This window comes from Lepidochelys kempii, chromosome 27, assembly GCF_965140265.1.
Source record: "Lepidochelys kempii isolate rLepKem1 chromosome 27, rLepKem1.hap2, whole genome shotgun sequence".
Lineage (NCBI taxonomy): Eukaryota > Metazoa > Chordata > Testudines > Cheloniidae > Lepidochelys > Lepidochelys kempii.
Window position 1 is genome coordinate 13022559 of NC_133282.1, and position 13042 is coordinate 13035600.

Genomic DNA, 13042 nt, shown 5'->3' on the forward strand with positions numbered 1-13042 from the left:
AGGACACTGATGCAAGGTATCTTTTTCTGAAATTGGAGATGTCCAGTCTGCTCCACTTTTCCATGGGAATATTAAATATTTGCAGGCAAATGGCCAACTCCACATAGCGAATATGTTGCTTGCCAAATTGATTAAATAGGTGTCTGAGAGTTTTTAAGTATTGTCAAAAAGAAATAATGTGGAACCATTAGAGAGATGGCTGGAGACCTGAATCTTCACATTTGCTGTTGTAAATGTCATAATGCAAATGTTAAATTCACCTAATGGTCTTGTGTGCTAAGTCTCTGGAAGTCTTTTAGCTTCTTTAATTAAGGACAACTGCAGAGTGTGATAGTTCAGTGTTCGAAAAATCAAATTTGGAATATTTAGACTCCCTGGTTCTACAGTTTCAAATACCAGCAGATTGACTTAGTCCTTTAACATGTTGAGGTGTTTTGGATGAGGCATATTTAAAAAAAAAAAAGACATTAAATATATAACATGCCACTTTTTATAAGAGTTTTCATTTGGTTTCTTTAGCCAAAACACACTCTTCTGCCCCAATCATGGTGTATGCTATATATTTATAACCTGGGACTTAGTGCACCTGCTGATTGCCAATATAACTAAAAAGAGTTAACTGGCCACTTTACCTTGAGTAGTCCCTTGAAGTGTGAGTTAAGTACTAATGCTAAACAATCTATTCTGTCCTGTATTAAGCTGTGAGACACTGAGTAAGGCCATGTCTACACTAGTAGGCTTACAGCAGCACAGCTGGACCACTTGTGTAGCCGCGGTGTGTCGATGGGAGAGAGCTCTCCTATCCACATAAAAAAACACCTAAATCGGCGTTGACATAGTGCTGTGCACAAGAGTGCTTATGCTAGCACAACTTATGTCACTCAGGAGTGCGTTCTTTCACACCCTTGAGCGACATAAGTTTTGCCAACATAAGTGGAAGTGTAGACATGGCCTGAGTTTCCCAGACCTGAAGAAGAGCTCTGTGGAAGCTCAAAAGCTTGTCTTTCTCACTAGCAGAAGTTGGTCAAATAAAAGATATTACCTCACCCGCCTTGTCTTTCTAATATCATGAGACCACAGGGTTACAACACTGCATATTACAACTAAAAGACATTCACAATTCTTAACTGCTTCAGATTTCTAAAGCACAGGTAAAGTGGGATTGCTTAATAGTGGAATGAGGAAAAGGTAATAAGTCTTTTGAATTATACTTTCTACTGGTGTGGATTGTGAATTCTCATTGTGTGGATAAGAGATTCTCAAATGGCAAAATGCTGTTAGGAGAGGCTACTTCTTAACATGACAAGATATAACGTGACCATATCCATTTCAAAACTTGTTGCTCTTTCTCTGTTTTTTTTTGTTTTGTTTTTAATTGAAGCAGTAAGGAAAAGCCTATCTTTCAGTCTGTCTGCACCAAAAATTTCTTATAGGGGGAGAGTGGGGAAAGGTTAAAAATAAAAAATTAAAATCTATTTTTACATTATCATGCTAGCGGTGAAATTTTTAGTAGGTCTCTTATTTAATGGATCACATCTGTAATCTGCATGTATCCCTTTAAAGTAGGCTGCTTGCATCAACTAGGGCTTTTTATTCTGCATTGTAAGCAAAATTTAGATTGCTTACTTTATAAATTCCATAACAAGGAAGCAGTTTTGTAAGTTTTATTTGTTCTGTGGGCCTATATGTAAAACTAATTCCTAATGTTTGTGTACTGTTAGTATGCACTTTTCTGTAAAATCAGTTTTGGCCTGGGTTTTTGTGACCTTTTATTATTAAAGTTGGGGGCACTTATGCCACATTGGTGGAAGTGAAGTCCAACACAAATGAGGTTTAAAATAGACAAATTTAGTTTATTCTACTTCCAACTCTGGAATACTGTTTGCCAGCGTAAGACATTTTAATGAATAGTTTCTGAATCAAAGTAAGTACTGAGTTTAAAGACTAAGGCCTAGTCTACACTTAAAACTTGTACCATCATAGCTGTGTCAGTAAGAGGTATGAAAAAACATCTGCTTGTGATATCTGTGCTGACAAAACTCTGTGAGATACAACTACGCCAACAAAAGAGAGTTTCTGTCGGCATAGCTAATGCCATTTGCAGAGGTGCTGGTCCTATACCACAGAACTCCTTTCTGTTGCATATATTGTGTCTACACTAGGGGGCTACGTTGGCATAGGCTCTGCAGTATAGACATAGCCTGAGAGTCGGCTACTGGAGTCTTTCTTTCTCTGTCTCTCTTTCTTTGAATCAGTCCTCAAAACTGTGTGATGGAAGTTGGAGAGCTCCTGCAAGGAGTGTAGAGAATAGGACTTGAAAACTTCACTCTTCCTTATGGTGAGTACAGAGCTTTCCCAAGCAAATGCCACCAATTGTATACAATCTAAACTTTCATTTTAAAAAAGTAAGTTTCTAGCCTTCATGGTTGCAAAAATAATCTTCCAAGTGATAACTAAGTATAAACTCAGTGCAGTTCTGTCTTTCTATGTCTGCAGAGACCACTGCAATGACTCTCTATAAATGCTTGTAGGTTTGCAAAGCTACAGCAAAGTGAAAGCCCACCAATATCTTTGGCAGTTAATCACTGCTGATATTGGGAACCCTATGGATAGCAGCACAACTGGTAAGAATTAGGTCAATGTCACTCCTGCCCCGGAGAGCTTCCCCCAGTGCTGTAAGTGGTTGTGGAGTGACGTAAAATGCGTCATCTTCCTGTCTTCCATGGGAGCCACGAGAAGTAATTCAGCGCACTTGTGTAGTAGGCACCTAGTTGTTCACAGTGTATGTCAGTAGCTACACAACTATGTGGTGCATGGAGAACCATGCTAAGCAGGAATAATTTTCATCTGTAGATCACAAAATGTGTTACAAATGGGATAAGCATTATCTCCATTTTACAGATAGGGAAATTTGGCACAAAGGTAGGGTCACGTGGTGAGTCAGTGGCAGAGTTAAGAATAAAAGCCAGGTTTTCTCACTCTGTCTGGTCACTATTAACCACACTACTCTGAGGAGATGTAATTTAAAATCTATAGTCAGTAGCACTCTGTACATCCGACTCAGACTGGTCTTGATTTAAAACAGCTGATATTGAATCAAAGTTGGAACAAATAATTGTTTGAGTTCATTGCTGGGTAGATTTTTCTATTTTTAGCTGGCAGATAACATGAAGAAATGTGGTTTTTCATTAGAAGTAGCAAAGGCATTGTGTGAAATGCTGCTCCCACATAGATGCTTCCTCCACCTACACATTTGTCTGCAAGTCAAGATTTGGTGCACTTTTTGCTTCTGGGCTTTATGCCTCTAACTCTTGTAACCTCACTTTTTAGGTTTTTCCAGTGTAGTCTCTGAATACAAATTTCCTGCAGGTGCCTCATAACTATTCATTTTATATTCATAATAAAACTACTTCTGAGTTTGAATTCGGATGTACTTCCTTTAAAGAGAGCCTGTGTTTCTCCCATCTGATAGGAAAAGCATTCTTTCAGAGTCTGAACAATTCATCAAGATATGAGACAGACTCTCGCTCATTAAGAATTCATTAAGAAGAATAGATTTTTTTCTTGTCTTTTTTGTATTTTCAGAATTAAGATTTGTATATTGTGTCAGAAATTGCTAGTAAAAGTTATACTTCAGCACTATTTTATTTCAAACTTTTTAATCTTCTGATGCAATGCATTGTTTGTATTGAGAATGTATTAAGTGTCCCTCTCTTTACCATCTCTGTGGCAGTTAATGACATTTTGTTAGAAAGTTGTGGGTCCCTTGAGGATTGCAAATATTATATTCAAAGTGAAACTAGGTTACTGTTTCTGCAAAGTGCAGTGGTTTAAGACCAAACAGCTTTTGATACGTTCAGAATGTGTCCTTTTGCTTTTGAAGTGGTAATACATTCATGTAGAGTGGTTTTATTTTATAGAATGTTCCTAAAATGAGCAGAGGTGAAACAATTCTAATAAATATGAAGACAAAAATTCAATGAAAAGGTGATTTTGTTTTTTTTCTTGTTCACAGCAGCATGTTAAGCTATTTCAGGTGTTATATTATCAGTGATTATACACACTTCTAGTGTTAGCCATGTAACTTAGATCTGTTCAATGAGCTTACAAAATAACTAGGTATAGTTTTCTATATGGCATAAACACTGTTTGCTAGGTTTTATGACTAATTTTTAAAATTCTGTTGAGGGGAGAGACATAATGGTGGAATTAACACTTTGTTGTGTAGACCACTTTGTAAGTACCTCTTTGGGTCCATATTGCTTTGCAGTCTCTCATCTCCCTACACTATCTGTAGAATGCTTGTTTTTTATTCTGCAGATCATTGGTAATTGGTACCCTAGGAGAAGCACCACTGGTTTAATGAATTTGTTTACCATAAAAACTATTACTGAAGTCGTCCTTTTTCAAACACCTTAATTGAACTCTTTTTAAGGTTGTCGAATAGAGAAATGCAACATATACTTCCTTCTTTATATAAATTGCATTCAGCTGTGTCTGGAATGAAGTTGTCATATTTGTGGTTTGGAGAATGTTTTTATTAGTAACTCACAGTGCTAAGTGGAAAGAAGTGTGTAATGTACAGCTGTAATATACTATTCTTCCTACTTAAGTCATGTGTAGTTTTTTCTTATTGAAGTCAATTTAGTGCATGTGAATGGTGCTGAATTGTACCCAGAGGTGCTTTACTCTGTTGATGGGATGAGTATTGCATAGGAATAGCAACATAAGTCTCACTACACAGTGTTGTTAAATCAAAGGTGCCTCAACTCTGAACTGGTGGAACAAACTTTAGAGATGGACAGTTATGTACTAATATTCCCATAGAGGAAGTTCCTTCTTAACCCCAACAGTTTAGTGGTTGGCTTTTCTGGTTCTCCTAGCTCTCTGATTGCTGCTTCAAACTCTCTTGTTTGGTGATCTGTCATCCTCCCTTCTCCTTCCTGTGTGCTTCGCCCAGGCCTCTATCCTTGGTTCCCTCCTTCTGCACCCTCTCTAGGTACTGTTGTCTGCAGGCATGACTTTTTGACTATCCCACATTTATGCTGATGGCTCAGATATACCCCTCTATCTCATCCATTCAATCCAGATTCTTGGTTTGTCTTTCCAATATTGCGCTGCTTGAAATGTCATTTCCTGAATGGGAAAAAAATCTTGAGGTTCTGATTACTAGTGGTAGAGATCACGTGGTATTTTTTGCAGGAGGAAGTAGGAGCTTTAACCCTGGTGTACTGGTCAAACTCCAACTTTGATAACTGCAGGTAAAATTTAGATGGATAGAAAGGGTTATTGTTTGGCTACTAGATTGGGGAGTGAGTAACCGTGGGACAGGGCACAAGCTGAGATAGAAGAGAATAGGTCCCTTAAATCAAGTAGAGATTGTATGAACAATCTGTGAGGTGGAAACACAAACAACTGGACACACAATATCTTCCACTCTAATTTACTGCTGCAAGATGAAAATGTTTCACTGAGACTCTTCATGCACATGTACATTAATACAATGTCCTTTGGCACATAATCAGTTCTAGTTTGCATGCTACTACAACCTGGAGGGTAGAACAGGGAGGAGGCAGTTTAGAGATGCTTTCTCAGTTGTTCTACAGAACTTTCCTGTCTGGTTACCCATCTCATCCAGGCTGGCACATGTACAGAATTTTTCATGGCCTTTTTGATCTGAGGTTTTCTTGTTCTGATGTAACTTTTTTTGCAGCACAGTGAAATTGTGTCCTTGGTGCTACTGGGAACCACAGTGAGTTTGTTGATTTACTTAAAAGTGACCTGTGAAAAGGAGAAAGAGGGTCTGTGCCTCTTTTTTGCTGCTTTATGATATATAGAGAAGATTTGAAAAGATCTGCCCTCCTCCCCATCAAAAATACTTCGTATTTATCCTTGATATATCAGGAATATTAAGTCTGCTATTCTCAGGTTTACAGGAAACTTTGTTTGCGAGTAGTCGTCTCAGATGAGTATTGCAAGACTTCTCAGCCCTTAATTGTGTGCTGAATCTTTAACAAAACTATATTGGAATGAAAATCACTTCTTTCTCAAGTAATGAGGTTTAATAACCAGAGATATGCCATACTATCAGTTCTCTACCTTTCCATAGATCATCAGAAAACAGGGTAGAGCAGACTTCAATTTGTAATGTAAAAGATTTAAAAAAAACAAAATTTGGGAGGGATTTTTAGGAAGGATATCATTCAGGATGCTTTTAGACATAAGTTTAATTAAAAAAAAAAAAAAGATGGTGGGCACCCTTTTTTTTTCTTTGCACCTGGCCTTTATCCCACATTATCCACTATAAGCTGGACCTACTAGTATGGTCCATTTTCATATTTTACAGTTTGATAATCTCTTATCTCTCCCAGAGGGTCTGTTGAGATCTGCACCGTTGCCAATAATCAGTGGAAATAAGATTTTTTTTGTTTGGCAATTTGAAGAATAGACCACTAAGCATAATGAATAATTAATAATTGGTATGGTAGATCTTGCTGGGCTCTGCCTAAATTGTACACCTGGAAAGAAAACAAGGAGCTTGGGGGATATATTTCTTCAATTATTTTTAAGAAACTGACTTAATTTTCTCTGTTCTTCTTTGTAGATAAAATGTTTGAAGATTGGTTGGTCGCTTTCTTCAGAAGAGTATTTACTACAGCTCTGCTCTTGCCATAATACCAGAATTCTGTGATCCACACTTCAGTGCTAAACACCAGGAGAGAGTCGTATTTTAGTCATTCTGTCTTGATGGAACAGGCATCATCTTGAAAGCCCATCATATTTCACAGCAGCTTATTTGATTTTTCTGGGATCAAAGGTGCTCAATGAATCAGGGCCCCTCCCCCCAATGAGTCAGACAGCCAATTCTGACCAACAGCTGGTTGAAAACAGTGCCGTGCATGTAGCAGGGATGGCGCAAGAGGAAAACCGTCGTGGTCAAGTGCCACCCACGTTTTATCATGCTTCCAGTCAGGAACTTGATCTGTCCACCAAAGTGTACAAAAGAGAGTCAGGAAGCCCTTACTCTGTGTTGGTGGACAGCAAAATGAGTAAACCACATCTCCATGAAAGAGAGGAGCAGCCATATTTCAGGGAGAACAGATCAGTGGGAGAGGTCCGGGCTGTGAAAGAAGATAGAGAGAACTCTGACAACTCTGAGGAGGAAGAAGAGGAGGAAGATGAAGTGACTTACAAAAGGGAGCAGATTATAGTGGAGGTAAACCTTAACAACCAAACATTAAATGTATCAAAAGGGGAAAAGGGTGTCCCCTCCCAGTCCAAAGAGACTGCTGTTCTTAAGAGCAGCAGTGAGGAAGAGGAGGGTGACAGTGGGGAAGAGGCCACTGAAGACAGTAATGATGATGAGGAAAATGAGAGGCAGAAGAAAAAAGAGAAAAGAGTGGAAAAAGTTAGTGTTACCCAAAGGAGAACAAGGAGAGCTGCATCTGCTGCAGCAGCCACAACTTCTCCTTCACCCAGAACTACAAGGGGCCGTAGAAAGAGTGTGGAGCCCCCCAAGCGTAAGAAGAAAGCTGCAAAGGAGCCCAAGGCACCTGTGCAGAAATCAAAGTGTGAAGAAAAGGAGACTTTGACCTGTGAAAAGTGCCCCAGGGTGTTTAACACACGCTGGTACCTGGAGAAGCACATGAACGTCACTCACAGGCGTATGCAGATCTGCGACAAGTGTGGGAAGAAATTTGTTCTAGAAAGTGAGCTGTCCCTTCACCAGCAAACAGACTGTGAAAAAAACATTCAGGTAGGTTAGTTCACCTGCTTGCCAGATTTCCACACCTTTCTGTTGTGCCCTGGATACGGCTAGTGGACACCTCAGAGAGGGAATTTTTTTTATGGAGACAAGGTCCTGACCGAGATCTGCCTCTACCTGTCAGCACTTCTTGGTGTCTGCCAAAGGAAATAGGGACCAGAGGGTGCCCCGTGTGCTGTTTTAGCAGAGTTCTTGCTAGGATTAATCTACACTGTGGGAAGATGCCAGACTACTTTTTAACAAATGCCAGATACAAGAATAATGGGTTGAAAACTTGTCTGCAGTGCACCACTTTGTACAAAATAGGACCTGATTTTTCAGAGGTGCTGACCCACCTGCAGCTTCCAGTAGCTTCAGTCAAAGTTTTGAATGTTTGGCACCCTAGAAAATCAGGGACATAATGTGTAAAGGTAAGATTTTGAGGGGAGAACAAAATGGTAACAAGTGTCAGGGAATCAGCAATGTGTAGAATGTTGGCTGACTAAAGTGACCTAGAAAAATTGTAACACCTGCAAGATGTGAAAAGTGTTAATTTGTCATCTTTGCTTTCTGGATCACATTAAGATGATTCAAATTCTCTTGACATATTATTTACAATGGTGTTTGTATACATGTACGTAGATATGTGGAAATCCTTCTAATAATGCAAAAGGTGAACCTGATCATAAACCTGCCCATTTCTGCAGTGCTGCAAAATCTGAATAAATAATAGATTAGCCTTTTGAATTTGCTGTTAGTAGGGAGATTTTTGTTGGACTGCATCTCACCAGAAGGTTTGTCACTTTTAGTTATATACACAACAGTGGAAATCTTTGCCATGAAAGAATCATTTTAAATAATTTAAATTATGGAATACAATTTCTGAGCTTTTAACTTATCTGTGACTTGTTTTCTGCTCTTCGGTATATATGTTATCTCATAACCATGGGCATTGTTGTTTTATCTGGTGATTTAGTCTTGCTTTGTTAAAGAAAATTTAACACAGTGCTGCATCCTAGTGGTGAAATAGGCCCACTGCCCCTTGAATTCCATTTTAATTTAGTTGAAATGTTAAAAGGCAGAAGGGCAGTAAATTATTCCCACCCAATGAGTATCACCAAAAGAGGGCACTTTTTGAAAAGAATACGTACATTTGACTGAAACGTGACATAAGAACAGCCATACTGGGTCAGACCAAAGGTCCATCTAGCCCTATATCCCGTCTTCCGACAGTCAAGCAGAAGGCCCCATTTCAGCCCAGAACATTAAAACCTTTGGTTTCAGAGTAGCAGCCGTGTTAGTCTGTATCCGCAAAAAGAAAAGGAGTACTTGTGGCACCTTAGAGACTAACAAATTTATTTGAGCATAAACTTTCGTGAGCTTCAGTGAAGTGAGCTGTAGCTCACGAAAGCTTATGCTCAAATAAATTTGTTAGTCTAAGGTGCCACAAGTACTCCTTTTGTCTTTGTCTTCCAACAGTGGCCAATGCCAGGTGCCCCATAGGGAATGCATTATCAAGTGATCCATTCCCTGTCGCTCATTCCCAGCTTCTAGCAAACAGAAGCTAGGGACATCATCCCTGCCCATCCTGGCTAATAGCCATTGATGGACCTATCCTCCATGAATTTATCTAGTTCTTTTTTGAACCCTGTTCAAGTCTTGGTCTTCACAACATCCTCTGGCAAAGAGTTCCACAGATTGACTGTGCATTGTGTGAAGAAATACTTCCTTTTGTTTGTTTTAAACCTGCTGCCTATTATTGTCATTTAGTGACCCCCTAGTTCTTGTATTATGAGAAGGAGTAAATAACAATTCCTTATTTACTTTCTCCACATCAGTCATGATATTATAGATCTCTGTCATATCCCCACTTAATAGTCTCTTTTCCAAGCTAAAAAGTCCCAGTCTTATTAATCTCTCCTCATACGGAAGCCATTCCATACCCCTAATCATTTTTGTTGCCTGTTTCTGAACAAGTTACTGGACTGCTCCAGTATTCTGAAAATAATCCTAGCCATGAAGCTTGGATTCTTACCTAAAGTGGATCTTAACTTTTTGGTACAGCAGCCAATAATTTTTGACCTTACTTAGAATTTGCTTATGAAGTCTCTGAACAGCTTTCCCTTTTATTTTAAATTGCATTTCTGGACCTGTACTGATATGCAGTTTACAGTGTTAGTAAACAACAATACAAAACACTGAATATATATAGGAAAAAAGTAACAATTTTTAAATAAATGCAGACTTCCCAATTTTGTAGAAGTACATTTCAAGTGACATTTCTGACTGAACTGTTTTACCTTATGTTCCAGCTCATAAGAGGGAGATGAAAGGAAGGATAAATTATTATTTATTATTACTACCTAGCTCTTATTGAGCACTTCAGTAGATCTCAAGCACTTTACAAAAAAGATCAGCATCGTTATTTCCATTTTACAAATGAGGAAACTGAGGCAGAGAGGTGAAGTGACTTGCCCAAGGTCACTTAGCGGCCCAGTGTCAAAGCCAGAAGGAAAATCCAGGTTTCCTGGAACCCAGTCCAGTGTTCTGTCCATTAGGCCACACTGGGCTTTAAAAATTGAGGTTACAATGGGTTAGGCTTTGGACCACACAAACTCCAGAATGGTTTTCACTGCCAAGTTGAGACCATATCTATGCTTAGGAATACCCCTGACTCAGCCATTGGTGCTGACTCTTAAATATAGGCAAGGCAAGCCTGGATTTTCCCCAATACAAACATGGGTAAACCTCAGTTGGTGCAAACCCACCTGTATCTCCTTGTCTACAAATAAGGGTCAGGATTGATGCAGCTACACTGATTGGTGGCCATTCCTGGCCTAGTGAGAACTATTTCTAAGAGCAGACAAGGCTTGAGAATGGATACAAAGTAGAATCTGGAGCTAGAATTGCAGTAAAACAGTTGGGCACGGTCTGTTAATGACAAGCCAATGTATATAACCATATATCCAGGAGACAGCCATGTAATGAAGTGGCCTAGTATAAAGCCATTTTATACCTGGGCATTTTGGTGTTTAAAAATAATAATCCAGCAGTGCTACAATGAATTCAGTTACATTTGGTGTTAACATCAGTTGAAGACCTAGTGTACACAAGACAGCAGCAGCTTCTGGTATTTTTACCACTGTCAAATAAACCTGCTTCTCAAGAAGTTTAACTGACATGGTAATAAAAGCTTTGTAACCCACTGGAGCCTTGTTTACACTAAGACTTTTACTGATGCTAACACCAGGTGCAGTTGAACCAGTGACAGCACCAGTAGGATTTTTTTCCTAAAATTCCTCAAGGCAGACAATAGTCTAGGAGAAGTTAGACCTATTGGTTTACCTGTAATAGATCAGAAAGAAAAAAGCCGATAAATATTTGTATAAAATTAATTTGAGGTATCTGTAACCTCAATTAGTGCATAGTAGACTATGGATGCACTATAAATGCCCCTTATGTCATCTAAGTAGAAATGTAAATATCATTGCCGTTGTGTGTGTGTGTGTGTAAAAATTAAACATTCTGCTGCATCCTCATGACTATCAATGAATTGAAAAAATCCTTGCACTTCTTAAATTAAACATTTCTAAAGCTTGTAGTGTAGCAGAAACCACTTAAGTATAAATTTACAGGATGGTATAGTCATTTAGGTGACTCAGCTCACAGCAAATAATCTTTTAGAACTGTCGGTGGGATTATATAAATAGTTAACCTATGGTATATAGGGGACTCTGGGGACATTGAACAGAAGTATTTGTCAGGACACTTACCACACTTGAAAGGCATCATTGGTACAATAAGTTAGTCTCTTGACCATTGTTAGTATGCAGTATATTGAGTAAAAATGGATTAGAAACTTAAGTCACACATTCAAAAGTGATTGAGGCACTTAGGAGTTGACTTTCAATGAGATTTAGGCTCCTAAGTGACTGAGTCACTTATGAAATGAGAATTAAGCTCCTAAGTCTTTAAGTGCTTATGAAAATTTTATCCAAGACCTATTTCAAATTCAGCAAAATTTTATCTTTGCCTTTATATAATATATTATGATAATATAATATGTAAACTGTAGGACCCAGGGGCTAGTAGGTGCTATTATGCAGCCACATAAATGGCTGCATCTTGTGCTCCAGAATCTAAGCGTTCATTTAAAAGTCTCGCCCTTATTGGTTACACAGATAACTTTTTAAATGTGAGCCAAACATAAGGCCTTGTTCATGCTGATTTTTAGCCACTGGTATAGCTATTGTAGTGCCAAATTCCTAACATAGACATGACTTATGTTGGTGCAAGGCATTTTGCACTACTGTACCCAGGATAAGTCAGCCCACCTATAAAACCTGCTTTATTCCAGTGCAGAATATCTGTGTTGGGAGTTTGCGATGGTTTAGCTGTATTGGTGTATCTACACTAATGCAAAAATCTCTCATGTAGGCAATACCTTAGGCACTTCTGCCTCTGCCCAAAAGGGAGAGGGAAAGAGGAGAATATATTCCCTCTCCCGTATCAAAAGCCTCAGAACCCAAAAACTTTCTCCCAAAACTTCATGGGTGCCTGACTATCTTCTTCAGATTCCCCTGTAAACATCTATTATGCAATTATACCTTGTCAGTACTAAAACTTGCAGCATGTTAAAAATGAAAATTTGGGAGCAGCTTTTTAAAAAATTAATTTGATTGGGAAGGCAGAGAAGAGGTGGGGGGAGAGTTGCGTAATATAGTTCTAATATGCCAAGTAAGACATGGAGCCTTGTCTCGAACAAATCCCATGTGGCTTGATTACATAAGTGCCAGTTGGACTGATGATAATGGCTGTTCAGTCATGTGTAAACCTAAATATAGCTCTATATGATGGATTGTAGCCATTCCAAAAGAGCCTTTGTATTCTGTTGGACAAGTACCTTTTCAAAATTAGTGCCTTTACAAAGGTTTTTATTGTTGTGTTAGGCTTTTTCCAGACATTAAATTGGTGTATCCCGATTACTTGCTGCTGTTCGCTCATGGAAATGCTAGATTTCCATATCCCGATGGCTGAACTTTGTGTTAAATCAAATGATCACTTTTTAGCACTGCTTTACTCTCCAGGGTTTTTCCACCATCGACTGCAGTTTGTTCCTGACATCTCCAAGTAGGTCCTTTGAAAGGAGAAGGCTCTTCCTGGTGGCAGTGTGGTATGCAAACTCCCAGGCCAGCAAAGGTTGGGTGCACTGTGAAGGCAGTATGACTTGCCCATGAGGGGGGAAGAACACCTCATGTTGACAGGAGTGGCACTGTCTGTCTCCTTAAAAAACTGCAT

At 38.9% G+C, this 13042-nt stretch overlaps 1 protein-coding gene across 3 annotated transcripts in view; it reads left to right on the forward strand.

Moving 5' to 3' along the window:
• The window catches only part of ZNF652 (zinc finger protein 652), a 33927-nt gene that overhangs the window by 14409 nt on the left and 6476 nt on the right, over nt 1–13042 (forward strand). For 2 of the 3 annotated variants that reach the window (XM_073325865.1, XM_073325867.1), the window contains exon 2: nt 6605–7756. In XM_073325865.1, coding sequence (XP_073181966.1) covers nt 6848–7756 — 909 coding nt within the window. In that variant the 5' untranslated portion in view covers nt 6605–6847. Of the gene's footprint in view, nt 1–2318; nt 2339–6604; nt 7757–13042 lie in introns of those variants that run through there. The other variant, XM_073325866.1, reaches the window with a different exon arrangement.